The 24,581-nt window shown below is 53.1% G+C and overlaps 12 protein-coding genes across 12 annotated transcripts; 7 read left to right on the top strand and 5 right to left on the bottom strand.

The window, feature by feature from the left end:
• Nucleotides 1–1,715: 1,715 nt before the first annotated feature.
• On the top strand, nt 1,716–2,213 carry BJY04DRAFT_222490 (uncharacterized protein; the record flags this gene model as incomplete). Its single annotated transcript, XM_073717390.1, has 1 exon — nt 1,716–2,213. The coding sequence occupies one exon, from the start codon at nt 1,716–1,718 to the stop codon at nt 2,211–2,213; it is 498 nt and encodes a 165-aa protein (XP_073566803.1).
• An 824-nt stretch (nt 2,214–3,037) lies between these two features.
• On the top strand, nt 3,038–3,930 carry BJY04DRAFT_231150 (HpcH/HpaI aldolase family protein; the record flags this gene model as incomplete). Its single annotated transcript, XM_073719448.1, has 1 exon — nt 3,038–3,930. The coding sequence occupies one exon, from the start codon at nt 3,038–3,040 to the stop codon at nt 3,875–3,877; it is 840 nt and encodes a 279-aa protein (XP_073566802.1). The 3' UTR covers nt 3,878–3,930.
• BJY04DRAFT_231148 (Zn(II)2Cys6 transcription factor domain-containing protein) lies at nt 3,525–6,169 on the bottom strand. Its single transcript, XM_073719447.1, has 5 exons — nt 6,074–6,169; nt 5,912–6,006; nt 5,692–5,865; nt 5,486–5,638; nt 3,525–5,440 (listed from the first exon to the last, which is right to left on the bottom strand). The coding sequence occupies exons 1-5, from the start codon at nt 6,140–6,142 to the stop codon at nt 3,895–3,897; spliced, it is 2,037 nt and encodes a 678-aa protein (XP_073566801.1). The 5' UTR covers nt 6,143–6,169; the 3' UTR covers nt 3,525–3,894.
• A 396-nt stretch (nt 6,170–6,565) lies between these two features.
• Nucleotides 6,566–12,926, top strand: BJY04DRAFT_231142 (MFS transporter/fungal specific transcription factor domain-containing protein; the record flags this gene model as incomplete). The annotated part of the gene is made up of 15 exons (XM_073719446.1): nt 6,566–6,634; nt 6,733–7,670; nt 7,715–7,775; nt 7,826–8,425; nt 8,692–9,603; nt 9,674–9,874; nt 10,127–10,198; nt 10,229–10,265; nt 10,414–10,465; nt 10,523–10,658; nt 11,011–11,138; nt 11,224–11,323; nt 11,372–11,557; nt 11,617–12,618; nt 12,669–12,926. 15 exons carry the CDS (start codon nt 6,566–6,568, stop codon nt 12,918–12,920), a joined length of 4,746 nt encoding a protein of 1,581 aa, XP_073566800.1. The 3' UTR covers nt 12,921–12,926.
• A 103-nt stretch (nt 12,927–13,029) lies between these two features.
• On the bottom strand, nt 13,030–13,497 carry BJY04DRAFT_199087 (uncharacterized protein). The gene has a single exon (XM_073712713.1). The coding sequence runs from the start codon at nt 13,409–13,411 to the stop codon at nt 13,142–13,144; it is 270 nt and encodes an 89-aa protein (XP_073566799.1). The 5' UTR covers nt 13,412–13,497; the 3' UTR covers nt 13,030–13,141.
• Nucleotides 13,498–13,642: 145 nt separating this feature from the next.
• On the top strand, nt 13,643–14,605 carry BJY04DRAFT_199086 (uncharacterized protein). Its single transcript, XM_073712712.1, has one exon. The coding sequence runs from the start codon at nt 13,660–13,662 to the stop codon at nt 14,572–14,574; it is 915 nt and encodes a 304-aa protein (XP_073566798.1). The 5' UTR covers nt 13,643–13,659; the 3' UTR covers nt 14,575–14,605.
• BJY04DRAFT_199085 (uncharacterized protein) lies at nt 14,601–15,905 on the bottom strand. Its single transcript, XM_073712711.1, has 3 exons — nt 15,860–15,905; nt 14,910–15,788; nt 14,601–14,857 (listed from the first exon to the last, which is right to left on the bottom strand). The coding sequence occupies exons 1-3, from the start codon at nt 15,899–15,901 to the stop codon at nt 14,789–14,791; spliced, it is 990 nt and encodes a 329-aa protein (XP_073566797.1). The 5' UTR covers nt 15,902–15,905; the 3' UTR covers nt 14,601–14,788.
• A 318-nt stretch (nt 15,906–16,223) lies between these two features.
• BJY04DRAFT_199083 (uncharacterized protein) lies at nt 16,224–17,563 on the top strand. The gene is made up of 2 exons (XM_073712710.1): nt 16,224–16,755; nt 16,816–17,563. Exons 1-2 carry the CDS (start codon nt 16,363–16,365, stop codon nt 16,930–16,932), a joined length of 510 nt encoding a protein of 169 aa, XP_073566796.1. The 5' UTR covers nt 16,224–16,362; the 3' UTR covers nt 16,933–17,563.
• A 19-nt stretch (nt 17,564–17,582) lies between these two features.
• On the top strand, nt 17,583–19,522 carry BJY04DRAFT_231138 (Zn(II)2Cys6 transcription factor; the record flags this gene model as incomplete). Its single annotated transcript, XM_073719445.1, has 2 exons — nt 17,583–17,653; nt 17,704–19,522. 2 exons carry the CDS (start codon nt 17,583–17,585, stop codon nt 19,307–19,309), a joined length of 1,677 nt encoding a protein of 558 aa, XP_073566795.1. The 3' UTR covers nt 19,310–19,522.
• BJY04DRAFT_137648 (GPI anchored serine-threonine rich family protein) lies at nt 19,523–21,351 on the top strand. Its single transcript, XM_073708621.1, has 2 exons — nt 19,523–19,943; nt 20,019–21,351. The coding sequence occupies exons 1-2, from the start codon at nt 19,736–19,738 to the stop codon at nt 20,720–20,722; spliced, it is 912 nt and encodes a 303-aa protein (XP_073566794.1). The 5' UTR covers nt 19,523–19,735; the 3' UTR covers nt 20,723–21,351.
• On the bottom strand, nt 20,858–22,938 carry BJY04DRAFT_137644 (major facilitator superfamily domain-containing protein). Its single transcript, XM_073708620.1, has 4 exons — nt 22,462–22,938; nt 21,671–22,412; nt 21,357–21,605; nt 20,858–21,283 (listed from the first exon to the last, which is right to left on the bottom strand). The coding sequence occupies exons 1-4, from the start codon at nt 22,674–22,676 to the stop codon at nt 20,993–20,995; spliced, it is 1,497 nt and encodes a 498-aa protein (XP_073566793.1). The 5' UTR covers nt 22,677–22,938; the 3' UTR covers nt 20,858–20,992.
• A 263-nt stretch (nt 22,939–23,201) lies between these two features.
• On the bottom strand, nt 23,202–24,533 carry BJY04DRAFT_210229 (cytochrome P450; the record flags this gene model as incomplete). The annotated part of the gene is made up of 2 exons (XM_073714222.1): nt 23,202–24,110; nt 24,210–24,533. 2 exons carry the CDS (start codon nt 24,531–24,533, stop codon nt 23,202–23,204), a joined length of 1,233 nt encoding a protein of 410 aa, XP_073566792.1.
• Between the last annotated feature and the right edge of the window lie 48 nt (nt 24,534–24,581).

The raw sequence follows: 24,581 nt of genomic DNA, 5'->3' as shown, positions 1-24,581 counted from the left end.
AGTTTGGAGAGCGAAGAAACCGACTTTTATTTCTTGTTTTCGCTGTGTAGCCTGGCTTAATACGAGCCTATCAAGTGCTTGGATGGGGGTCATACTGGAGGAACGTTGGAATTTGGTGTCAATTTCACTGTGCGCTGGTGATGGGAAAAATCGCATCTGTTGGAGAGAAAAGGGTTGGTACTTATAACTGTCCTCGTGCGGCTTCTGGCGTATACCAAAAGGCTATCCCTCTGCGATCTACATCCGATAGGCTACTCGGGGATTGGCGATATTCTATTGTATCCGCTAGCTTAGTGTCAGTTACTCAAAATATGCAGATATCAAGACAACGTGTAATCATGCCCTGGAAGGGTATCAGTCTCTCCATAGTATGAACCTTTACTCCGTGAATAGCAAAGGTTAGCATAGATCGAGTACTGCAATACCTATTGTTTCCAAGCGTTTGCAAGTAATAGCAATGGACGTTGACAGCGAACTAAGCAGCCATTAGTAGAACCATTAGGTATATACCAAGCCTGTGCCAAGGGTGATTAGAATTGCCTAGATATTTTTGCCTAGGGTGGTCCGGTCAAATGTCGTCATGGCGGCGTTGAACACAAGAAGAATAAGAGGCCGGCCATTACGATCATGGACAATAGCATTCCTCCTAACACTATAAAACCACAGAACTAGCATCATAAGAGCAGGGACGCAGTTTACTACACCCTGCCCGAAAGCACCAGCACGCGTTCTGATACTCCCCCGGTCCACTTCGTCAGCTTCCTCCCTCGACACCCGCCCTCGTCGCCCCCAGAAATAGGTACTTTAGAGGCTGAGACTTGCCGTTGCTAATGTAACTAAATATAGCAAACTGGTTCAGAATGTCTGTCGGACTTTGCTTTTCTGCCACATCCTTTATCTGCCAATAGAATGTCCAGCAGATCAAACAGCATCTTGACTACTATAACAGCCCTCTCCTTTCTTCCTTAGTTCAACTAGCTCTAGGTAACTAAGGATAGCTTAGGTATTGCCTTTCATTATATCCATATTAATGTAACTACTATAACAAGCTCCCTTGAATTTGTACTGCATATATCAACCACCTTAATAATAGTATTCGCTTTTTGTATTGTCTCCATCAAACGTCTGCCCTGCTACCCCGGGCGACATAGACAAGTGCTGTTATGTCGAGCCTAGTCCATCTATGATATCATCCATTGCGATATTTCCTGGCAGCCCTAGAACACTCTGAGGCTTGGTTCTATATCGGCGCTGAACATAACCCATCTCGTACACCAGAGCACGTTGGATCTGCTGCCGGCCGAACGGCCCCCAATGCTACCCCGGAGACCATACTCGAAACTAACAGGAACCCGAAAGATAGCCTGCAGATCACTGACAAAATGAGTAAGATTCTGCGCGGGCGTACCCCTCTGGGGCTCTTGTTCTCCACGATCAAGCTTTAAACAAGAGATGAGATCACTGGGCGCGAGATCGTCTGCACCCTATCCGGGGCTGTGTAGTATAACTTTGTATACATCACGAGGGTAGAAGTTTTGACATCATACCTTGATCGTGTTGATCTCAAGCTCAGGTATAAGTACAATCAGCATGCTCGTGTCAATGTCAAACCATCCCAATCTCAATCGTCAATCTCAAACAACAATACAAACTGCGCTCAACAGCTTAAGCACCCCATCAACTCCCGAACATAAATCAATCTCTCTAAAGCCACAATGCACTTCTTTATCCCCATCAGCCTTCTCCTCGCCGTCCTCAGCGCAACCCCGACCCTAGCCGGCCAACCAGTCCAAGCCATCTGGATGGGCACCAACTTCAACACGGTCTCCGGCCCCGGCGGCTCGGGCACCGCAAACCACGACAGCGCCTTCCGGCTAATTGACAAAGACGGAAAGGACATCTACAACTCCAACTACCCCGACGGGTATGTCCCCTGCGCGCACGTGGGCCAGGAGTTCCGGCTCGACGGTGGCTGTTTGAAGGACGCGGTTTACTCGTTCCGGTGCAGTGCTGGGCCGACAGGTATTCCGAAGAAGTGTGAGGTGCTTAATGGGCGGAGGGGCAGTTTAGGGAAGGGTGAGGGAGATAGTGGCGTTGAGTTCTTTGGGTTGGGGATCGCGGATGGGGGGGCTTGTGCCGTGAGCTTTGAGTTGGCGGATGGGGTTGAGTGTGGAGAGCAGGGGGGGTTGACTGGCCATCATGCGAAGTACTGAACAGGGTATCTATGTGGTGGTTTGAATCTTTTGTCTGATTATAGTCTGTATGTGTAGATGATTGTATAGACAGCTGGGAGAGACTTGTTACGAGGATGGCGAAGGACATGTTAGTGATTTTGAATAGATTCTTTGATAAATAGCTTCAATCTCTTGTTTTTACATATACCACTATGAAAAGAGCGTCGGAATATTGTCTGCACAATTCAAATAAGCAGACATAGAGAGCGAAATATATAGCACGCGTCGAGGTATGCGTCATGAAGCACTGACTGCCTTTGACGACCTACGGGACGCTTGATCACCGGTCTTGGAATGACGGTTAATACAGGGTCATATCTTGCGAGTGATGCTTCCTCGTTACGGCGCAGAATCCAACCTTGGAAGCAGTCTTGTGTTATTATTCCTGTTCTATTATAATGTTGAGTTACACTCACTCCACATAGTAGCTTCGGGGGTGCCGAAAGTATATATTTTATTTAACCTTGACAGTCGGCAACGCGAGCAATCCTGCCGCTTGACCTCGGCTCGCTTAACAGGAAAGATCGCAGTATCACCGCTACCCAGTGAAGCTGCGACTCATTGCAATACTGCACAGACCATCAGGGAGATGGATGTACCTAGAGGTTCCAATCGGACGAAGCAATTGGAGAAGAAGGACCGGGGCCGCCCCGACCCCCCATCGGAAAAATCCCGGCGGCTATATACAACTCCAGCTCGACCATACATTCCATTCCCATTTAAGAGCCCTCAACTCCACGACTTCGCTGACTTGCATGACTACACTATTCTCTTCAGTCACAAATCCAAACAAAACCACCACAATGGGTTCCCTCCCCCCCGAAACCACCGTCACCGTCACCTCCCCCTTCCGCACCCGCATCCGCTCCGGCCAAATAACACCCCTCATGTCCCTGAAATTCTGGACGGGCAACGAAATCGCCATCATGATGCGCCAGGCCGGCTTCCACGCTACATTCATCGACATGGAACACTCCGCGCTGGACTTCTCCACCGTCTCGCAGCTGATCCTCGCTTGCCACGCCGCAGGCGTATCCCCCGTTATCCGCTCGCCGTCGAAATCACACTGGCATATTAGCCGCATTCTGGACGCCGGCGCAGCAGCAGTCGTTATCCCACACGTGGACTCGGTCGAGGAAGTGAAAGAGCTAGTCCGGCATGCGAAGTACCCGCCGCTGGGGATCCGGGGGAGTGCGAATAACCAACCGATCTTGAATTTCGCGAACCTCCCGACAGTTGTGCAGAATGATGTGCTGAATCGCGAGACGATGTTGATTCCGATGATTGAGACGCCCGCGGCGGTGGAGTTGGTGGATGAGTATCTTGCTGTTGATGGGGTTGATGGGATTCTGATCGGGTCGAATGATTTGTGTACGGATTTGGGGATTCCCGGGCAGTATGATAATCCGATTTATCAGAATGCTGTGGAGAAGATTGTGCTTGCGGGGAAGAGGGCGGGGAAGCCGATCGGGATTGGGGGCATTGGTGGACGGTTGGATCTCTTGGAGAGGTGGTTTGCGTTGGGGGCGACGTGGTCGCTTAGTGCGGGGGATATGGGGATATTGCAGGCTGGAATGAAGGATGTTACGAAGAAGTATGGGGATATTAGTGGCAGGGTCGAGAAGAAGAAGGCTCTTTCATAGTTTGTGCAGGGTTGTATTTATAATGGAAAGGATGCATCGTCCCAGAGAGATAGTCCGTGCGGGTTACCGTATGCATACTCGCCTAGTCCGACTTCCATGTTCCACATCGTATCATCCCAGAAAGGTGCACCGAAGGAGAGGAGTTCGTCTGGTAGAGTGTTGGTGTCAACGGTTGGTGCATCGGTTCCAGTAGGAAGGCTGTTCGGGGTCGGTAACGGCCAGTCCCCGAGATCCGTACTATAAAGAAGCTGTGTATGCGAGAGGGCATCCTGTACTGTATTATCGATATTGGCCATTGCAAGCTGCGACTGATCGGCTTGGGATGTCCGGACTCCAGGCCAACGCCCGCTCTGGCGGAGTTTCTGCACGGTATGACGGTACAATGCCTCGTAAACCGCAACGTAGTGCGATGCGTCCGGTAAATCCTGTCCCAATTTCCTTAGACTAAGCTCACACTGCCCGAGGGCGTCCACCGCTTGATCGAGAGCCCCAGCGTCTGGATCTGTCAGCACAGACAAGCAGAAGACGACAGAAAGGCCAGCAGTGAACAGGGTCTGGAAGTAACTTCTGGTGTAGGTAATCTGCTGACTTTCATACAGACGGCAGAATATGATGATAATATCCGTCGCATTCTGTAGGCAGAGGTTGAGCACGTCGCGGGGCGGAACATTGCTGCGCTTTGGCACAAGATCCATGGCCTTGCGGACGACGATTAATCGCTCGCGCATCCACCGAAGATCACACCAGTCCTGCGTTTCATAGACGCAGCGTGGATTGTCAAAAACGGGCACTGAGTGTCGCCAGTCGTCTAGCTCTTGAAGAAGACGGTACAGGCCTGCGTAGATACGACCGGTGGCAGTAACAGATGGCACACCGGAAGATGGTTCTTTGACCTGGAATAAAGCATGGATTTTGGAGGTAATTTGCCTGTGGCGAACGGAGTGGAAGAAGATGGTTAAATCTGTGCTCACTCGGCTATTGGGGGAGATTTGAAAGAGATTGAGATCCGCAATGGTTCCTTCCGCGGCCTCTAGTTGCTCATCGTTGGCATCGACTGGAAGCAGAACATGAATGTCTCTGTCCGCAATGGCGAGGGGTCGATCGAGAGTGATGGAGCTGTATCGATCAATGACGTAGCATGCCCAAAAGACCCTTCGCTCTAGCTGTTCTTGCACCAGCGTTCTGTGGCCTGTCGGAGGTTTGTGCAAGCCCTGCTCAATACACAAGCGCATACAGAGTTGGGTAATCTCCCAGATTGATGTCCCGATATGGTGGTAGATACCAAACCGTCCAACGAGCAATAGATCTTGAATTGATCGGATACCGCGTGATAGAATGTCCGATTTGGAGTGCTGCATGGCAGATAGGAAGTAGCCGTATGGATGCCACGGATGAGAGCCACGTCGGAAGGAATGGATTGATCCAATTGCTAGGATCATGAAACTACGAAACAGGTCGTGATGCGAATGGGCTACACCGTTGTCGGTAAGAAAGACTCGCCGATAGAGATCTTCTACATCACAACGGAGAAGAAAGGGGTTGAGCACATGGCTTCCGTTCAGACTGCGGGTGTCAGAAGGTACATCCTATCAGGATTATCGTACGTACTAATTGTCGAAGAGAATGCGCGCAGTTTCAGCAGATGGTAAAAGATTGGGAGTGACGGTGGCCTCAGACAGCCGGGCTGAGCGCGAAAGATTCTGCAGTAGAGAAGGGTCGTGTGCTCTCCAGCCAGGGTCCGTAAAGAGTGGACGCATGAAACTACGATTGTTAGAAAGAGTCCCGGTTTCGAGATTGGTATTAACTGGTGGTACCTGATGCCCGCGCCTTCCGTAAAGCTAGGGGAGCTATAGGTCGACCACGTGCTGTTCCTCCGCCTCTTCTTCTTGCCCGGCCCGTCATCTGTTCCATCGTCGGGGAGGTCCTCGATGGCATTCCGAAGTTCACTTTGGAGCGCCCGGACTCTCTGCTCCAGATCGTGGATGTAGCTACTGCAGCTTAACATGGTGGAACAACAGCAAGGGGAAGACTTACCCTCTTGACACCGGTTGATGGCCATCAAGACCGAGGGTAATGCACTCGGAGCCACTTCGGACGCACGGAGCGCATGTTGGCCGGTTATTATCGCACTGGGGGCAGTCAGACAGGCAGGACAGCCAGGGGCAGGAAAGGCAAAGAACAAGGGCGGAGACCGACCTTTACTTTCTTGGTGTAGCAGATGTGACAGGCAGGAAGACGTGGCAGACGCGAATCCACAGCCGTCATGGCGGATGTTCGATCAACAGAGTCCGGGGCTGATCTGGAGGAGAAGCAAGAATGAGGGGTGGAGGTTGGGGAAGCTGGGGGTGCACGTCGGAAAAGCTCCGTCCTCGCTCAAGAGCTTACTCATGTTGTCGTTGGACAACCACCCCACACTACGAGATGCTTCAGAGCGTGTTTTTCCTACTTGAAATGGCAAAGCACAGGCAACTGGTCTCGGTGCATCCTGATCATCGACAGCATCATCGACATCAGCTCCACCATATGCAACCATTTTGAACAAAACTGAGAGAAACAACAGAATGTAACGGGGGATATCCGATAGCGAGACCACATCGGAAAATGTCCGACGCCAAGAAAAGGCTTTTCCGAGGTAGACCAAGACCAAAAAAAGACCCTTGACGGCCATCAAAGGTAGGTAGGTATACGATGTCCGCTCAATCTACCCCGTCAAAACGCCCGCAGGCATGTGAGCGCTGCTGGAAGCGAAAACAGAAGGTGCCCTCCTACCCACTTGCCGTGATACTGTAACCAGTAGCTAATGACGACAGTGCGACCGGCTACTGCCAACTTGTTCAGCCTGCATCGAAGCCAAGGCCCGATGTATTCCGCGACAATTTCGAGTACAGCCCTCTGCTGCAGAGAGCGGCCTCTCACACGCAGCTCTGCCCAGCTATGTAGACTCGCTGAAGCAGACTCTGCAGGCCCTCGAGGCGCTGTCGGTGCGGAAGCGTCGCCGCGCCGCTCCAGAAGACCCAGCCCCGGACGAGACGCCAACTGCCTTCCTAGAAAGCCAGAGCGGGCTAGATAGCTCGGTGCAGGCAGCCATGGGAGAGATTGGGTTTCTCTCTCGGAGTGCTATGGCGGAGCCACGCGACGACAACGGGGGATTCCCTCGCCAGCTCTCAACAAGCCAGATGCTGCAAGCGATACTGAGTCTCGGCGGCGGGAGCCCCTCCCGCTCAACCATGACAGAGGAAGAATCCTCACACTGGAACATGCTGGCACTGAAAGATCCCCTGCAGGCTATGAACAAGGAGGTCGCCGCTCCTTTTATCCGCCATTTCCTTGACCATGTTGGAATTTCCTATGTGCGCTTCGATCGAAAGGAGCTCAAGGAACAATGTGAAGCATTCTTTTCGTCGGATCGGCCTGCCTCTGGGGGTGAGATCGACCCCGTGCAATGCAATCGAGAGGTGAGCGTGTATCTGGCCATCGCTATCGGAATGCTAGTGTCTCCGCAGTCGAGCCGTGTTGAGGTCGTAGCGCAAGGTCTTCATTCCGCCGCCGTCAAGCTGCTACCACGCATGCTCCAAGGAGGAAACTGTACTGACCTTATACATTGTCTGTTGCTATTGACTATATTCTCAATGCTAAGTCCGACCGGCGGATCGTGTTGGCATCTGCTCGGTTTAGCGATGAAGAAGTGTGTCGCGTTCAGGCTACATCGGGCACCGGACCCGGGATCAACACTGTCGACGGATGAGGTGGTGAAGAGAACCAGTCTTTTCTGGAGCATGTATATCATAGACCGGTAAGCATTATGGATTCGATGAAGGCCCGTCTGATAAGTGATAGGGCGTTGTGTACCGTGATGGATCGGCCATTTGCGATCCAGGACGAGGATATCTCGCTACCGGTAAGTGCAATCCGCCATGGAGCTGTTCAGATTAACCCTGACTCGTGTAGATGCCAACTGAGCCTGCCCGGGACGATTCTGCTGAGCATGCATTTGGATTTCATATGGTCATGTATGCACAACTCACCTCTAGCATACGTGACGACACAAATAGATGTCCTCTGTTCCACTATAGGAATTTGTGCTTTTGGAGAGATACTCCACATGAGCTGCGAGCCTATGTAGAGTCCAATCCTGTTGCGCGAACCCATCTCCGGCGGCTGTCGTGTCGCGCGTTGGTGCAGCTCCTTATTCTCCAGATAACAGCCAGGTACAGTTACCCGGTTTCTGACTCGACAATCCTGGAGATTTCGCAAGATGTACGCAGTAGTTGCGAAGGCATGATCGATCAGATGTACCGCGGTCTAGACCGACCGTCGTCTTTGGCCTCATTCATCGACGGATACGACATCTTTGCCGCCGGAGTAGCCATCATCTACGGTAGCGCCCTCTCCACCACGGACCGAATGCTGGCAGATGCAAACACCATCAACAAATGCACTGCCCTTCTGACGGCATTGGGCGAGCGGTTTTCCGGCGTCCGGGTCTTTCGGAAGGTCCTGTTGGCGATATCAGATATTGGGTTGGGAAGAGAACCAGACGACATCGGGGTAATTGAGAGTCATTGAATGCGAACGGAAAGAAAAGCTGACCTGAGTAGCTGCTGCAGTCGCTCCCGCCAGAGATCCCAGACGGACTACGATTGCTGATCCAGGACTTCCTTCGGAAATGGTCCGGCCCCAGTCCGACGGTCCGAGACCTCTAGGCCCGCATGGACAGGCACACTATATATGAATGACTTGCAGCATCGGGATTTTGAAGATTGCAGCATAGAATATCACTCACGATGGCACCTGCAGTCACTTACTCCCCCGAGCCAACGGCAGCTACCTTGGCGTCCACCAACAAGCGAACAGTATACCTACTTGATACCCTTCATCCCGACGCTGTCGAGCACGCAAAGACTCTATGGAATGTTGTTCTTCCTGGCGATAAGGAGTTGAACAATTGGCGAGAGAATGCTTCCGCAGTCATTGTCCGTAGCTCATATGTCACCGCAGATGACATCTCACGCGCCCCAAAACTTATCGCGATCGGAAAGCACGGCGTCGGTATCGACAAGATCGATCAAGCAGCGTGCGCCAAGCGAGATATCAAGATCCTCAACACGCCAGGTGCAAATGCCCGGGATGTGGCGGAATTGGTGGTGGCTCTCACGATGACTGTTGCACGAGGCATCCGGTCCATCACCACTCGGCAGCTGACAGCTCCGGTGCCAAAGGAGACTTGTACCGGTCTGACCCTGCAAGACAAAACCGTTGGAGTGATTGGCATGGGAAATATCGGCCGGACGGTCGCGGAGATTTTCCATGGCGGTTTCTCGGCAAAGCTGATCGGTTTCGACGCGTTCATGCCAGACAACGCATGGGCTCATCTTCCACACCGTCGCGCACAGAGCATCGACGAGATCCTGGAGGAGGCAGATGTCATCACACTACACATCCCGTTAACGGAAGAAACTCGAAATCTCATCTCCTATAAGCAACTTCGCCAGATGAAGCCGGATACCATTCTCATCAACGCCGCTCGGGGTGGAATCGTGAACGAAGACGATCTCACACGCGTGCTTTCAGATGGCCATCTCTGGGGCGCTGGGCTCGACTGCCATGAGCAAGAACCGCCATCGGTCGAGAGGTATGGCAAGCTATGGGAGAATTTGAATGTGGTCAGTACGCCACATATCGGGGCTGCTACGAACACAGCGCAAAGGGCAAGCTCCATGGCGGCAGTTAACAATTTGTACAATTACCTCCGTAGCATCGAACAGTCATAGAATTCAACACACTCCATAGTTATAGCTTATTAGCCTTCTCTCCCTGCATCCTCTTCATCTTCAACCACTCCACCCCCCTACAATGCCACTCAACGCACTGCACATTCCCCTGCATACTATCCGTAATGAAAAGCGTCTTCCCCTCACTCCCTCCAAAACAACAATTCGTCAAATTCTTCCCTCCCTCCTCGGCAGTAACAATCCTCGCTTTAGGAACCCCTTCCTGGTCAACCACAAAAACACACCCCAGACTCGGATGACAAACAAACAAACTCCCCTCCTCATCAACCGCCAGCCCATCAGGCCCCGCGTTCCCAAACGACTGGAAGAACAACCCCGCCTTACTTGTCGTCCCGTCGGCGTGGAGTGGAAGGCGCCACACGGCGTTCGCGCGGGTCATGGCTACATACAGAAATCGCTCATCTGGCGAGAGGGCAATTCCGTTCGGAGAAATCCCGTTTGAGACTAACGTGTCGAGCTTTCCGGTTGGAGTGAGACGGTAGACGGACCCCGTTGGGTCGGTGAGGCCTGTTTGGCCTTGGTCCGTGAAGTAGAGATCGCCGTTTGAGGCGATAACTAGATCATTGGGGCCTTTGAATCGTTCGAGGTTGCGGCGGGTGAGCAGGGGGGTGATTTTAGCTGTGATGGGGTTGAATTGCAGGATGCCCTAGATCCCACGTTACTTCAGACACCCGGAGAGACAGAGTATCATAGGGTAATCCGAACATACCTGCTTGTAATCCGCCACAACAAAAGACCCATCAGTTTTCAGAGCTAGTCCATTCGGCTCGCCGTCCCAGCGCACAACCTCCGTGACGTCCTTCTCGGGCGTGATCCGGAGGATCCGGCCGTAGGGGATGTCGACGACGTACAGACTTCCGTCTGGGGTGGTGATCGGACCCTCAAGGAAGATGTCCGAAGGAGGGGACGCGGATCCACCGCGCCATTCGGTTGGTTGGCCTGTGCAGCGGAGGGCGTCGGGGATGCGGAGGTGGATTTTGGCGCGGATGGTCGGGGGTGGGGGGTAGAAGTTCATTTTGGTGGATTTATGATTGTCGGTGTCATGTCTAGTTCATGCAGGCTTGGAAAAGTCTTGTCTTGTCTTGTGGCTAGTTGGCTACTAATAACGTTACTCCAGCTTCCTCCCCGACCGGATTATGTCCGACTGGGCTGGGGTTGGGGTAAGCTACTAGGTAAGTTATCGGACTTTAGCGTCTCTGGAGTCTTGCCGGGTCATGTGGTCCGATTGAATCTACGGATCTAGGATTTTGTTATATTGACAAGTGCAGGACAGGACAAGAATCCAAGAATCAGCCCAGCAATTGGCGTTTCTCAGCTTTCTTGTTTTCACTTGGCTGCAAGATGGGACTAATTGCGGACACGAGAAAGGCATTTCGTGATGCCCCCAAGGGAATCTTCAACGCTTATGTCTTTAGTGTGACTTGGGTGTTTGCCTTGGCTGGCGTTGCTAAGGGATTTGATGAAGGTTTGTTGTCACTCAGCTATTTCCAGTTATATATGCTAATTTAAGATAGGAAATATCGCTTCCCTTGTTGTGCAGGAACATTTCAAGAGGAAGTTCGGAGTCTATGATCAATCTGCTGATGAGTATGCCGGGACAAAGGGCTGGATCGTGTCGATTGCTACAGCTGGTGCGGTATTTGGATGTTTAGGGGTAGGTTGAGTTCAGAGAACATTGGGGCATCTATACTGACTCGGTCAGTCCCTCCCCATTAGTGACCGTCTTGGACGACGATGGACGCTCCGGCTAGGAACGATTGTATACATTGCCGGTGTGCTCGGACAGGGACTGTGTGACGGGAACCTCGGTGGCTTGTATGCGTCGCGAATCATCACTGGTATGGGAATCGGTGTGACCACCATCGTGCCTCCAGTGTACATCTCAGAGGTATTTGCCGTACTCCGCTCCGCACTCTCTTGCAAACACTCACACCAGCGTTACTATAGATTGCTCCTAAGGCCATCCGAGGCTTGTTGACTCTCCAGTATGCGGCGTGCCAGCAACTCGGCGTCGTTCTCGGCTTCTTCATCAACTACGGTGTGACGAAGCAGTATGCTGGTAGCGATACTCAGTGGATGCTCCCTACCCTACTTCAGCTCCTGCCCGCAGCCCTCTGGGGTATCGGAACATTCCTCTGCCCAGAGTCACCACGCTGGCTACTATTCGTCGGTCGTCGAGAGGAGAGTGCCACCAACCTGTCTAAACTCCGACATCTCCCTATCGAGCACCCCGTGGTCGCCGCAGAGCTTGACGGCATGGACGCACAGATCCTTCACGAGCACGAGTCCGTCGCATCTGCATCCCAATGGCAACTCCTGAAGGAGACCCTAATCCCCGTCCAAAACCGCCGGCGGTTCTTCCTCCTCTTCATGGCAACCCTATTCTCACAATGGTCCGGCGCAAATGCCATAACCCAATACTCCCCGACCATCTTCGGTTACCTCGGTATCGTCGGCGATGAGGCCACCTTCCTCGCAACCGGCATCTACGGCGTCGTGAAATTCGTCAGCACACTCATCTTCGCCGTCGTGATCGTCGATTTCGTCGGTCGCCGCCGCTCCCTTTTGACCGGAATAACCCTGCAAATCCTCACCCTCGCCTTCGTGGGCGCATACCTCGGCGCAACAAAGAATATGACCACGGACGAAATAACAGCATCTCCAAACGCCGAACGCGCATCCACCGCCGCAATCGTCGCAATCTACCTGCACGCCGTGGCGTGGAGTATCGGCTGGTTCAGCATCCCCTACTTGATTGGGCCGGAGATCTTCCCGACACGAATCCGGTCGCTGAACATGTCGATTTCGATGGCGCTGCATTGGGCGTTTTACTTTGGGTGCTCGAAGGCCATGCCGAGTCTCCTTGCTGCTACGCATAGGTGGGGGGCGTTTTTGTTTTTCGGGGTCATTTGTCTGGTGGGGTTGGTTTATGTTTTCTTTGCCATGCCGGTAGGTCTGCACTCTTTTATTTCTGGGGCTATTTCTGATGATGTGTTTAGGATACTACGGGAAGATCCCTTGAAGCATTGGACCAGCTCTTCGACCGGCCGTGGTACACGGTGTATCAGGTGGCGTATGCTAGCAAGGATGACATCAAGATTGAGAGCTCTGGGAAGGGAGTAGTGACGAAAGAGGGAGAGCAGGAGAGGTCGGAGCATCTGGAGTCTGCGAAGGGAGAGCTTAGGGCTGGCGGCGGACTTGCTCTCCGTTGGCCTGATTCTGCGGAAGTAGATTCCGACCACATCATTTAGATCAGTCCATCAATGCAACCATATCTACATCTCATCCTTACATCATTATATCACGCTAGCTATAAAGTATCTACTCGCCATAATTCCATCCCCATGACTGTCTCCCCTTCTACCCCTTTGCTTAGCGTCCGTAAACATATCACCACTGTTGATATCCCCAACAACCACCATGCGTCCTCTCATACTCCTGCTCGGTTTGCTTGTATGTGCTGAAGCATTACCTACCAAGCACAATGAGAGATCCTCTGAGGACTCCGACGATGACGACCACTCCGACGACTCCAATGACTCATCCCACGATACGTCCAGTCAACCCAAAGCCGCCGCTGTCCCCCAAGCAGGGTCCCCCGTAGTAGTTGACCAAAATGGCTACTACAGCGCCCCCTACCACGGCCCCTACACCGGAACCCCCACCACCACGGGCGCCGTCCAAGCCCCCGGAACACTCGCCGCCTCCATCGCCCCCAAGCCCCCGAACCCAACAGCAACATACTACAACGCCGCCGGCGTCCCACAACAGCCCATGCCAGCGCCCTACACCCCCGCCGGCGGCCTCGGCACAAACGGCACCCTCCCCCGATACATGGTCAACAGCGACTGGGACTTCGAATCCCTCGCCCTAGGCGTCTACCAAGAATACATCGAACTCGACCTCTTCCACGACGGCCTCGCCCGCTTCAGCGACGACGAATTCAAAGCCGCCGGTCTCGGTCCCGAGGCACGATACCTAATCCAATTCATGGCGGAGCAGGAAATCGGGCACGCAACGCTGCTAAGCAACATGCTCGGCGAAGCCGCGCCCAAGATGTGCGTGTACAACTACCCCTACACGACCGTCCGTGAATGGATCGACTTCATGCAGAGGGTCACCCGCTACGGCGAGAGCGGCGTGTGGGGATTCCTCTCGCACTTGGATTCAAGAGAGGTCTCGCAGATGCTCTCCCAGTCCATCGCCATTGAAGCCCGGCAGCAGATGGTCTTCCGGCAGATGCTCGGGCTTGCGCCCATGCCCGTGTGGTTCGAGAACGGCTGGCCGCAGAGCTGGCAGTGGACGATGCTCGCGCCGTATATCAGTTCCTGTCCGGCGGATTGCACGCGGCTTGCGTGGCAGAATTTCCCGACGCTGCGAATCCTTAATAATCCTAACCCGAACCGCGTGGATGCCGGCGAGACAGCCGAGGACGGAAGTGAGGCTATCGGCCAACGCATCGTCGACCCCTCAACCTCCGACATCAAAGACGACGACAGCTGCGCCAGCGCTAGTAGCAGCAGCATCGGGAAGAACTGCCTCTCAGCGATCGCGCGCAACCGGACAATCCCGCTGTCGTACCCGGGCAAGAAAGTGTATTTCGAATGGGACAGCCCCGGGCAGAAAGTCGGGCCTAATAACTCCTACGTCACGGCTACGACTGCGGGGGCGCCCAAGTTTGTGGGCTGGAGCAATCAGTTGAATTTCACGTATTCGGCGCTGACGGTTACGGGGGAGAGACAGGGGTGGACGGTGCAGCCGGGGGGGTTTGTTTATGGGAATGATGGGATCATCAATGATACTATGGCTGTCATGTTGACGGATTTGGATCTTTATGTGACGCCGTTTAATTTGACGATGCTGAATCCGCATATTGTTGCGTTGGGGCTTTACCAGGCGGGCTAGATAGGTTGATTCGGGGCTAGCTAAAAAACAGTGGAATGTGGAATAGTCATACCTACCTAGTGAGGTGTGTGATGATTGGTAGTGTGTGTAATGTTTCTTTCAGAATGGACTTGTATACTGTTAATTCTTGAAAATCGACATGGGGTGTGCACCGGTGTCGCATCCAAGTGCCGTCGATACTTTGCTACTTTGTACCCCAAGTTTGTCTACAATCCTACACAACAGACCAGTCCTCACTCCGGATATACTCCTCAACAGACGTAACAGGAACATCCACACCCAGCTATATGCAGCACGAATTAGCAACATTTGCAAGTATACTGGGGCAAACCAACCTCTTCAGCCGTCAAAACACTCTCATCCCCACCCCTATACCCAAACTCCTCGACATAGCGAAACGTATCCCACAGCTCCTTCTTCAGCGGCGTCGGTACACTCTCGAAATACTCATCGGGCGATACCTGTCTGAAGATAGCCTTCACCCCATTAACCTCGCCCCAAACCCTGGTATACTCTCTCCAGCTCATTATCTCCGAAACGCCAATAATATTTGTCCCAGGCGGTAGATCCACCAGCGCCTTAACGAACGCCCCGGTATCCCTATGCGCAACCATAAACGGCATCGGAAAGTCAGGGGAGAATGTATGGCGAATCAGATAGCTCCCATCTGTTTGCTTAGCCGGCTTAAGCTGCGGTGAGTGCTGCCAGTTCGTGACGTAGTGCGCGAGTTGCACTGTACTTAGTCTCTTTCCAACCACTGGAAACCGCTCATGGATGAGATTAATTGTGTCGATTTTGCAGTTGTTGTGGTAGACATTCGGGTATTCGCCGTTACTTCCTTTTCTTGCGTCGCTGAGCGAGGAGTAGATGAACCGGTTGAGGGTCTTGAGGACGGTTTCACTTGCGGCTGCTTCGGCAATGTTGAGACCCTGCTCGACTTCACGGTCGTACGCGTACTGGTTCTCGACTCGACCGTTTAGAACTTCTGGGTGTCTTAGAGCGTATGTGAAGTGTGTCACCCAGTCTGTGTTGGCGTAGATGACCGTTGCGCCGACGAATGCAGCGGCGAGACTGGATTTATCATCCAGATCACCCTGGATGATTTCGACTCCGCGGGATATCAAGGCCTTGGATGCCGTACTATCTGGGCTGCGTGAGATGCCTCGGACTTTCCAGTTGGGGAGGGCCAGGAAGGTCGTTGCTATGGAGGAGCCCTGGAGTGTGTATATTTGTTAGTATATGATGGAGTTTCGGATGAGAAAGTCAGTAAGGGTGGGATTTGAACCTGGATACCGGTCACACCGACTATGACTATGAGCTTTGCCATGGTGTGCGCTTGGTTTGGGTGACTACTGGGAGAGATATCGGCTCTTATAGATCTGCGCTGCCGGACACCGTGGAGCTACACGAGCCCAAGACATTATTATAAATCAACCACGGCCCCGGGGCAAGCGGTGACCGAGAGGAACGCCGTCCGGCGACACTGTGTCCCCGATCCGTTCCAATACGCCATCTCGTCAAGAAAAGTTGACGGGGTCGGGGTTGGCGGAATTCTCCCACCGTGTGGGAAGTCCGAGACTTGATGCTCTAGTGTGCTACGGGGCTAACTATATGGCACGCTTTATGATGTACGGTGATCGCAAGGATATGGTTCAAGTAATCAATCAATAAGTCATTATTCGTGCACGTGTAATCGATCCTTGCATTCCAGACAACCCCTTACATAGACTTGGTCCCGCGCCCTCGCTGTCTTTGAACACTCCCATCACGCGCTTCTTGGTAAATTGAATGTGGCTCAAGAGTCAGGGAAGGAGCGACGGGGAATGCCATCGATCGTTCCTTCCTCGTCCAGTGTATCCAAGGTCGCTCCTTCCTGTCCTTTATCGCCATTACACCTTCCTCGTCGCAAATCCGGATCGCGCCCTGCGTAGCAGTTCGTGGTCATCAAGCAAGGAAGGGGCCATCATCGTCACTGTCCGTTGTAGGTTCTCAACCAGTCATTCATCTCATTCATTCGTTTTCGCATCGCAATGGTCGGTTTTTGTATCTCAGCTGGGTCGCGTTTCGTTCATCTTTCTTCGTAGACACGCTCTGCGTCGACGTCGCGCCCGCGGTCTAGAAAACATGCGAGATCATGCGCGGATTGAATCCCCTACATCGTCAGCGAGAACGTCCACGTTGGTATAAGCTGCGAGGCTGGATTGCCCGTGTGATGGGACTGGGTCGTTTACCACTTACAAGTATCCAATAATGTCGGCGCCAGTCAGGACAAAGTATACGAGACCAGCAGACATGATAAACAGGACAAGGTATGCCACAGAGCTGGCCAGAGTTAAGGTCTTGGGCTTGTTGGATTGAGTGCGGGGTTTGTGGTGGGGAGTGCCGAGAGCGGAATTGTAGATGGTGGAGAGAGCGCGCATGGTGGTTTTATGTTCGATTTGATGGCTGTGAACGATTGTACTGGTAAGATGGAGATGGTGAGAGGTTGGCGGGAGGTTGAAGAGAGATGAAGAAACAAGGAGGGAAGAGAAGGAGAGTAAAGTACAGAAGACAAAGACAGCATGAAGAGTACAGGGCTGAGATGCATGCAGTGAATGCTGCATGTGAGCGACCAATCAGCTGTGCCTGTGACAATATATATCTGGTCGCTCACCTGACCTGGGAAACTCGTGAATTGTTGACCTCTGGAAGACCATAACACTTCCATCTCCAGTCACTGTCTCCCCTTGATCTCGACACAATCAATATACTCTCAACACTCGGAAATCCAGTCCTCCAAATCCAAGCAATCAGGCGTCCAACCGAGGCCGATCTGACGAGAGACTCCACCACCGTGGCTGAGGGAGCTGAGCGTGGGGGCTGAGAACCATCCAATCATCAGGAAAGACAAGAGCTTTATATTATGGAGTCGTCATCTAGCGCATTGTCAGAGCCCCGGCGTTTTAATCGCTGGCTTTCGCGAAATTGGAGCTGCTCTTCGCAAAACTCCCAATCTCCAAATCCTCAAGATGCTCCAACCGCAGCCAAAACGGAAACGAGCCTTCACCAAGCGATCGCGAACAGGTTGTCGCACCTGCCGGTTTGTAATAATGTAGCGAGCGACATCTGAATTTTGCTTACTACTCCCAGCATCCGGCATGTGAAATGCGACGAGACCCCCGGCGCCTGCCGCAACTGCTCCTCCAACGGCTGGACCTGCGAAGGCTACGAAGTTAATCGACTCCCACGACGAACCGAAGTCCACCACTCTTCCTCCGATGAATCATCTTTTCGTTCCATCACTCCTCCTCTCGCGACCGGATTTCGCTGGGCGACCACCGCCGATGAGAAGCGATGCGTCAACTTCTTCCTGTACCGGACCATCCCCGGCATAACTAGTTTTTACGACTCTTCGCTGTGGCAGAAGCTCATCCTCCAGATGAGCTGCACCGAACCAGCTGTATACCACGCCGTCGTCGCGCTAAGCGCTATCAACCAACATTTGGAAAGAGACGGTATTCCGATCCCCGGCTCAAATGCCGAAAGCACCTGGTACCGATTTGCGCTAGAGCAATCGATGCGTTCCTTTGGCCTGCTCAATAAGCGACATATCCTGAAGGATCCGCAGCTGCGAGAGGTACTGCTGGTGTGCTGTCTTCTGTTCATCATGCTGGAGCTGGTCTGCGGCCACTACGACGACGCGACCGTCCATCTTCGGAGCGGATTGGCGATTCTTAAAGAGATGAAGATTCAGCGCCATCGACTTGGTGCCTCGCTGGTTCCGGTCGAGGAGAGTCTCCTCGAAGCCTTTCTCCACCTTGAAGCCCAGGCCACCCACCACGGCGTCATGAGGGATGGACTTCGTTTGGACAACCAGCTCATCCTCGAAAACCAATATGAGTTATGCTTGTATGAATTTAAGAATCTGCACGACGCGCAGCAAGCGTTCAACCCGCTGATGAACACCGTTTTCCCGTTCCTTGAGCGGTGTTGGAGCCGACCGGAGGCGGAAATCATGGCTAATTACGGCACTCTACATGCGAAGCAGCAGCGATTGTTCTCGTGCGTGAATCAGTATGGCACTTTCCTATACCGGTTTCGCGAACGGCAGTATCATCGCTTGAACGCGAAACAACAGCGCGCAGCAGACATGATCAGACTCAACCACATGACCCTCGACCTCAATCTCAAGACTTGTCTGTACACCAGGGGCTGTCCGGAGCCGGTCTGGTTTATAGACGACTACAAGGACCTCATGGCAGAATCGCTAGCCGTAATGGAACGATTCAAAGAGCGACCACTCATGACGATCGACGCGGTTATTACTCCGGCATTGTTCACCGTGGGCGCTCGATGCCCGGACTACTCGCTCCGATACGAGGCAGTTGACGCTCTGCGGGCATGGCCACGCTGTGAAGGCTACCTTAACTCGCTCCTCATCGCGGATTTGGTTGAAGAAGGTATGAGAGCCGAACTGCGGCATTTGTGGAGTGAAATTCAGACCGGCGTGCGATCAACACCTCCTGGCTTGTATTTTGAAGAGCAAAAGGATGGCGGCGTCGTAGTCCGCGTCGGCGTGAAGGGTAGCCCGATGGCGAGGTACCTTGCTCTAACTCCAAACGCGATGCTGCGTACGGCACTCATGTCGGTGCAGTCGTCGCCGTATTGGACTTGCGTCCGCGCTACTGGACTTTTGCCGGCTACCGGTAAGGGGCTAAGCCAGAAGAAGTTTCTTGAGATTTATGATTATGAATAGAGCAGGAGTAAGGTTGACAGGTCTGCGTAACTCTCGGCAGTCGCACTTCAACAATGTGCTGGGAGCAGGCTCTGGCGGCCCTTCCCAGGAGATTTTCGTGCAAGCTCTTACCACCCATCCTGACCACCCAATCACTAATTCCGAGCGGCCACTCACTCGTATTCAGCTTCGCTTGACTCAGCCTTGATTGAAATTACCCCTGCCAAGAGCTTTTCGTCTGCAATCGCTAGCCGACGCTGCAAGGCGATGTCGAATACGAGGAGCAGTGCTTGGCTGTCAATCCTCACTCGATAAGACCCTATTTTCCACGTGTTCACAGGTCGAGTTGAGCGAGAAAATCTGCAGTGCCTCTCGAAGGATGGCCTTTTCTCTTCTGCATCCTCACACACGACAGTGTCATGACTTACGACTAAGAAAGAAATCGACATGATTCTTGCCCTCCTCATCGGCCTATGGGTGCCTCTCTTAACCGCTGCCGCGGGCATAGACTTCGAGAAACCACCCGGAGGCTATACCTTTACTGCAGGGAAACCAACGACCATCAACTGGAAGCCTGTTTCCTCCAATGGAACAGTCACCATCGACCTCCTCTGGGGCCAGATTATGTGGGGGACTGAGAGTGAGAAGATAGAAGGTAAGTGATGACCTACCCTCGCATGTTACTCTACCTTTCGAAACCACTCTGACTTTTTCGCTCTTTAATCCGCAGAGGAAATCCCAGACGCGGGTAGCTACACCTGGACACCTGACGCAGCCCTTCCCGATCGCGACCAATACACTGTTTGCGTTACTACAGACCAGCCGCCACAGCAATGGGGATGTGTTCCCCGATTTTCTATTTCGGGGCTGGGAAATGACTCGACGACCGCTACGACGACATCGACACCGACACCGACATCAACACCCGAAGCAGATGCGGGGCCGACGGGGAACAAATCAACCAACGACGAAGATAATAAGAGTGACGAACAGCCGGCAGACGGTCTCCCCCCAGCAGCAAAAGCCGGAATTGGCGGCGGCGTCGGCGTCCTTGTGGTAGTTGTCGTGGTTATAGGCGCTTGCTGGGTGAAACGTCGCAAACAAAATAGACCCGATGTTGCGGCTGGAGACCCCTCGATTCCGCTAACTGCGCACCCCAACCCAAGTGTTGCGAAGAATGAATGGATGGTTACTGAGATGGAGACTCCGACTCCGCTAGGGGCGGATCCACGTGATAACAGGCAATGGGGGAGCCAAGGCCTCACTCAGACTCATATTCAGAATGGAAATGCGGAGGCGACAGAAGTACCGAATCATTCCGTATATGAGATGCATAATCATTCCGTGATGGAGTTACCAAGTGGTGGACTGAGAGAGATGGATGGCAGGCCGGCGCCGGTTGAGCTGCCAACTATAGAGCATAAGTTTGTGTGAGCGTCAGTATTGAACATGAGATAGATGTACTATATATGTCATTGTCATTCCATCGTTCAGTCTGTCGAGAGAAAACAACTCTCTACTTTATCGAACCATCTACCTCTCATCCTCGATCTCTCACGCCCAATATCCCTATCAGCCTACTATATATGTACTTTCCATCCATATCTACCATCAGCCAAACCCCGCACAGTCCATCCTCTCATCTCCAATTCACAGCCCTCACCAGCCCATCCCCCACCACGTCACAAACCCCAAACCCCCAAACTAAGTCGCAAACCTCCACTCCGTAACAACCCCCGTTCTCTCCTCCTCCTTATCCAACTCCTTATTCTTGCGAATAGCCCACCACTTCGCAACCAAACACCCAATCGCCGTCAATCCACAGCCAGCAATTATAATCCCGCCGCCCGTCTGGTACCGTGGCTCCTGCGACCGAAGGAAGAAATACGGCGTGAACCAATGAGACACGGAGGAAACACAGTTCGCGATCGCGATCAACGCGGCGCGTTTTGTCCTTGGCCTGGGGACGACGGTTGTTTCCCAGGAGATTTGGATCTATATCAGCAGCAAATGTGTTAGTTGTGGAGAAAAGGTGGGGGGTTTGAGGAGGAGGGGCGAGGCGACATACGTTCAAACCGACAAAGGGACCCGTGCAGAGCAGGACAAGACTGAAGTATCTAGCGCCGACATTCAAAGTTGAGATCATGAGCACTGCCCCAGCGAGCGCGACGAGAATCGGGACGATGATGTGCCAGCAGTGTTCGAGGAAGCGGCCGGAGGACCAGGAGATTGCAAGCGTTGCGAAATAGGCGATTAGGTAGGGTGGGGCTTGGATTAGGTAGGTGACTGTTTCGCTGAAGCCGAGGGTGTCGACGATCTAGAGGTGCCAATTATTAACACAATACACTGATGCCCGCGGGAGCGAAGAAGGTCTGGACATACCGATGGGAAGAAATCTTTGAAACTCTGCGCGATAATCAACGAGAAATGAATGGCTGCAAACATCCACGTGAAGGGGTCTTTTGCTGCAAGGATCACACCACCCCAGTAATCGCCTTCACCTTCTGACCCCTCGAGAATGCCTCCGGCGGAGACAACCTGGCGGTACTGTGCCATGGCGGCCTCTTCCTCGGAGAACCAGCGGCGGCTGGTGTTGTCCGGGAAGTTGGGGATAAAGCGGAATGCGATGACGGCGACGATGATACTGACGATCCCCTCAAGGAGGATGAACCATTGCCATGCGCGGAGATCAGCGATGCCATCCATATTTGTTAAGATGCCTGCGGCTAGGAGGCCAGAGAAGACGTTCGAGATGATATTCCCGGCATGCCAGATACCCATTCTAAGCGGAGACTCCTGTTTGGTGTACCACGAGGATGTGAGCAATGAGACAGCAGGCACGAAGGGACCCTCCGTAAACCCGACGATAAAGCGACAGAGACAGAAACCCCACCCGCTGGTTAATGCAGGCATGCAGATTGTTGTCGCCGACCATCCGAGCATGATGCACGGCATGAGGATACTGGGTTTTCCTTTCGCAATGAAGACGTTGGCTGGGACTTGTGAGATAATGTATCCGACGTAGAACATGGAGATTCCGGCGGACCAGGTCGTGTCGTCCATGCCGAGGTCTTCTTGCATGCCAGCCAGGCGGGCGTTTGAGACGTTGATGCGATCGAGGTAGCTAGCAGAGTGTTAGCACAGCGTAGAAAGCCTTGGGTGGAACCATTCACCTCATAAGCAACATCATCGTGACACAAGGCAGAAAGTACCAATCCAGCTTTCTTAGTACAGCCTTGTTTAAGGCCGCCAGTTCCTCCGGCGTCTTGTTCTGGAGGATGGGAAAGTGCGCGAGCATACGGTCAGTTTCGGAGACGGTCTCCAAAGCCTCAAGGGCGGCCTTGGTGTCGCCATCCTCAAAGGTCTGTTTTGGGTCTGTAGACGCCATTTCACCTGTGTGCGAGAAAGTTGGTCTGTACTCCAGAACTATCGAGGGCTTCGGATCTTTTATACAGCATGCCGAGCAAGAGCGGGGATATCTGCCGTGCCCAGCCCCGGATTTTTTCTGAGCTCAGAGGTGACATGGAGGAAGGGTCTTCCCCAGAGCTGTGATCTGGGGAACGTTGTGTCTGTCTGGAGTTACCTGAGCGGAGTCCGCCTGGGCGAGGGAGGAGTGGAGAGCACAGCCCCAGGCTGCATGTTGATGTCGGGGATTTTCCGCTTCCCCAGACCCTGGTAGGTACGTGAGTGTCCGACTTGGCGTGTCCGGCTGGCCGGAAAAATCCCGGCTGACTCGAGATACGCGTTGCTTATTCTGTCGTACAAAGTAGGGATTTCTCCACTCAACTCGCATCTATGCCTCGGACAATATCAGTCCAGTTCCAAGACGCAACCCCACACTGTCTGTCCCCAGGGTTGACGGATCGCGTCAATGTCACCATCCTATTGGAACCTACAAACCAAGATAGCGCAATCAGAGAGGGTGAGCAACAAATGATACAGGAACCGTTGGCTCTGCTACCGGCCCTAGCCTCTTCTCAACTGCGGCCGCGTTTGTCACCTCCAGATCTGTCTCACGCAACAGCACAGCGAGAAACACTTTCACCTGTTGTATGACAAACCCAGTGCAGGGGCATCGTCTTGGTCCTGTTAGGAACGGCAAGTACTTGCACTCAGACTCCACCGTGTTAACTAGAAGTCCTTCCCATCGTTCTGGCCGCAAGTGCGCAGCATCCTCTCCCCAGATCTGAGGGTCATGATGTAGCATGTCCAGTGAGACAGCCACTCGAGCCGTGATTGGAATAACGAAGTGAAACCCTGATTCAGTTTCCATATCAATTGATTCGTCGATCGCTCGCGCGGTGGTGGGAATTGGTGGATAAAGTCGGAGCACTTCGTTGACCACAGCATCCAGGTAAGGAAGCTGCGACAAAGTCTGGAGGTTTGAGTCGCCGTACCAGCTACTTGCTATGAGTTCGGCGCGGAGTTTTTCCTTGACTTTTGGCTGTAGGGTCAGCTCTCTCAGGGCCCACAGGAGCAATAAGGTTGGCGCAGGAAACCCATGAGAGAATATTTGCTTTGCATGGGCGAGGACATTGTGGGTAATTGGGTCCGCGGCGGTTCCGCCGCTTTCATGCGATATTCTCTGGAGGAAGTTCATTTTGTCCACTGCGGCTCGCTCAGGGTTGATTAGGTGCAGGTTATCCTGCAGGAGTCGAAGCACGCAAGCGTCAATGCGGTCGTGGAGGTTTTTCTCGCGATAGTCTGGTTGGGAGAATTTTTGACCAGCAAGGAGGCTGATCAGGATATGCTGCAGTGGGTACGACATACTCGCCGACATGTGGACGTACTGGTTGAACGGTCCGTGCCAATCCTGCGTGTACTGAGAGGCATTGTCCGATCCCAGCCCGAGCGACCACACGGTATCCATGGCATAATCCCGCAGCAGAATTTGCAGGTCCCCGCCAGCCTAGACCCTCACGAGCTTACGGACGTGGGTGGATGAGATGGAAATCAGCTGAGAATGAAACACCTCCATGGATGAACTGTTGTGAAAACCCCTCACCATATCAGCGTGCCATTGCCGGGCCACCTCTCCATCCGCGGTGATCAAGGCGTTGCGGATGATCCGCTTGCCAGTTCCAAATGGACCTTTAGTCTGGCTCCCACATCGGCTGATGGAGCTACTGCTCTTGATGAACAATTGTCGGATCAAGACAGGGTCTCGGAGGTAAATCAAGGGGAGGCCGCCGACAAGTGTCCACGACACCCCTTCGTTTGCAGCAGCATCAAATAATGCGCCCATTGACCTAGAGTAGAAGTCGTGAGACCATTTTTCCGAGACGAGGCCCAG

The sequence above is a fragment of the Aspergillus karnatakaensis genome (assembly GCF_047715665.1).
Source record: "Aspergillus karnatakaensis strain CBS 102800 unplaced genomic scaffold BJY04scaffold_60, whole genome shotgun sequence".
Lineage (NCBI taxonomy): Eukaryota > Fungi > Ascomycota > Eurotiomycetes > Eurotiales > Aspergillaceae > Aspergillus > Aspergillus karnatakaensis.
Note: the sequence above shows the minus strand (reverse complement) of the source record. Positions and strands in the feature narration are given on the sequence as shown.

Coding starts and splice junctions, on each gene's coding strand:
- BJY04DRAFT_199087 (XM_073712713.1), bottom strand. CDS start 13,411: ATGTTGCTGTTGGGTTCGGGGGCTTGGGGGCGATGGAGGCGGCGAGTG.
- BJY04DRAFT_231148 (XM_073719447.1), bottom strand. CDS start 6,142: ATGACGGCTGTGGATTCGCGTCTGCCACGTCTTCCTGCCTGTCACATC. Junction 6,007..6,073: donor GCTACACCAAGAAAGTAAAG/GTCGGTCTCCGC, acceptor GACTGCCCCCAG/TGCGATAATAACCGGCCAAC. Junction 5,866..5,911: donor CATCAACCGGTGTCAAGAGG/GTAAGTCTTCCC, acceptor AAGCTGCAGTAG/CTACATCCACGATCTGGAGC.
- BJY04DRAFT_199086 (XM_073712712.1), top strand. CDS start 13,660: ATGGCGGAGCAGGAAATCGGGCACGCAACGCTGCTAAGCAACATGCTC.
- BJY04DRAFT_137648 (XM_073708621.1), top strand. CDS start 19,736: ATGATTCTTGCCCTCCTCATCGGCCTATGGGTGCCTCTCTTAACCGCT. Junction 19,944..20,018: donor TGAGAGTGAGAAGATAGAAG/GTAAGTGATGAC, acceptor TTTAATCCGCAG/AGGAAATCCCAGACGCGGGT.
- BJY04DRAFT_199083 (XM_073712710.1), top strand. CDS start 16,363: ATGTGGCTCAAGAGTCAGGGAAGGAGCGACGGGGAATGCCATCGATCG. Junction 16,756..16,815: donor CAGCGAGAACGTCCACGTTG/GTATAAGCTGCG, acceptor ACCACTTACAAG/TATCCAATAATGTCGGCGCC.
- BJY04DRAFT_199085 (XM_073712711.1), bottom strand. CDS start 15,901: ATGGCAAAGCTCATAGTCATAGTCGGTGTGACCGGTATCCAG. Junction 15,789..15,859: donor TCGGTGTGACCGGTATCCAG/GTTCAAATCCCA, acceptor TACACACTCCAG/GGCTCCTCCATAGCAACGAC. Junction 14,858..14,909: donor GTGTTTTGACGGCTGAAGAG/GTTGGTTTGCCC, acceptor TGCTGCATATAG/CTGGGTGTGGATGTTCCTGT.
- BJY04DRAFT_137644 (XM_073708620.1), bottom strand. CDS start 22,676: ATGGCGTCTACAGACCCAAAACAGACCTTTGAGGATGGCGACACCAAG. Junction 21,606..21,670: donor TCAAAGATTTCTTCCCATCG/GTATGTCCAGAC, acceptor TGGCACCTCTAG/ATCGTCGACACCCTCGGCTT. Junction 21,284..21,356: donor GTCCCTTTGTCGGTTTGAAC/GTATGTCGCCTC, acceptor CTGCTGATATAG/ATCCAAATCTCCTGGGAAAC.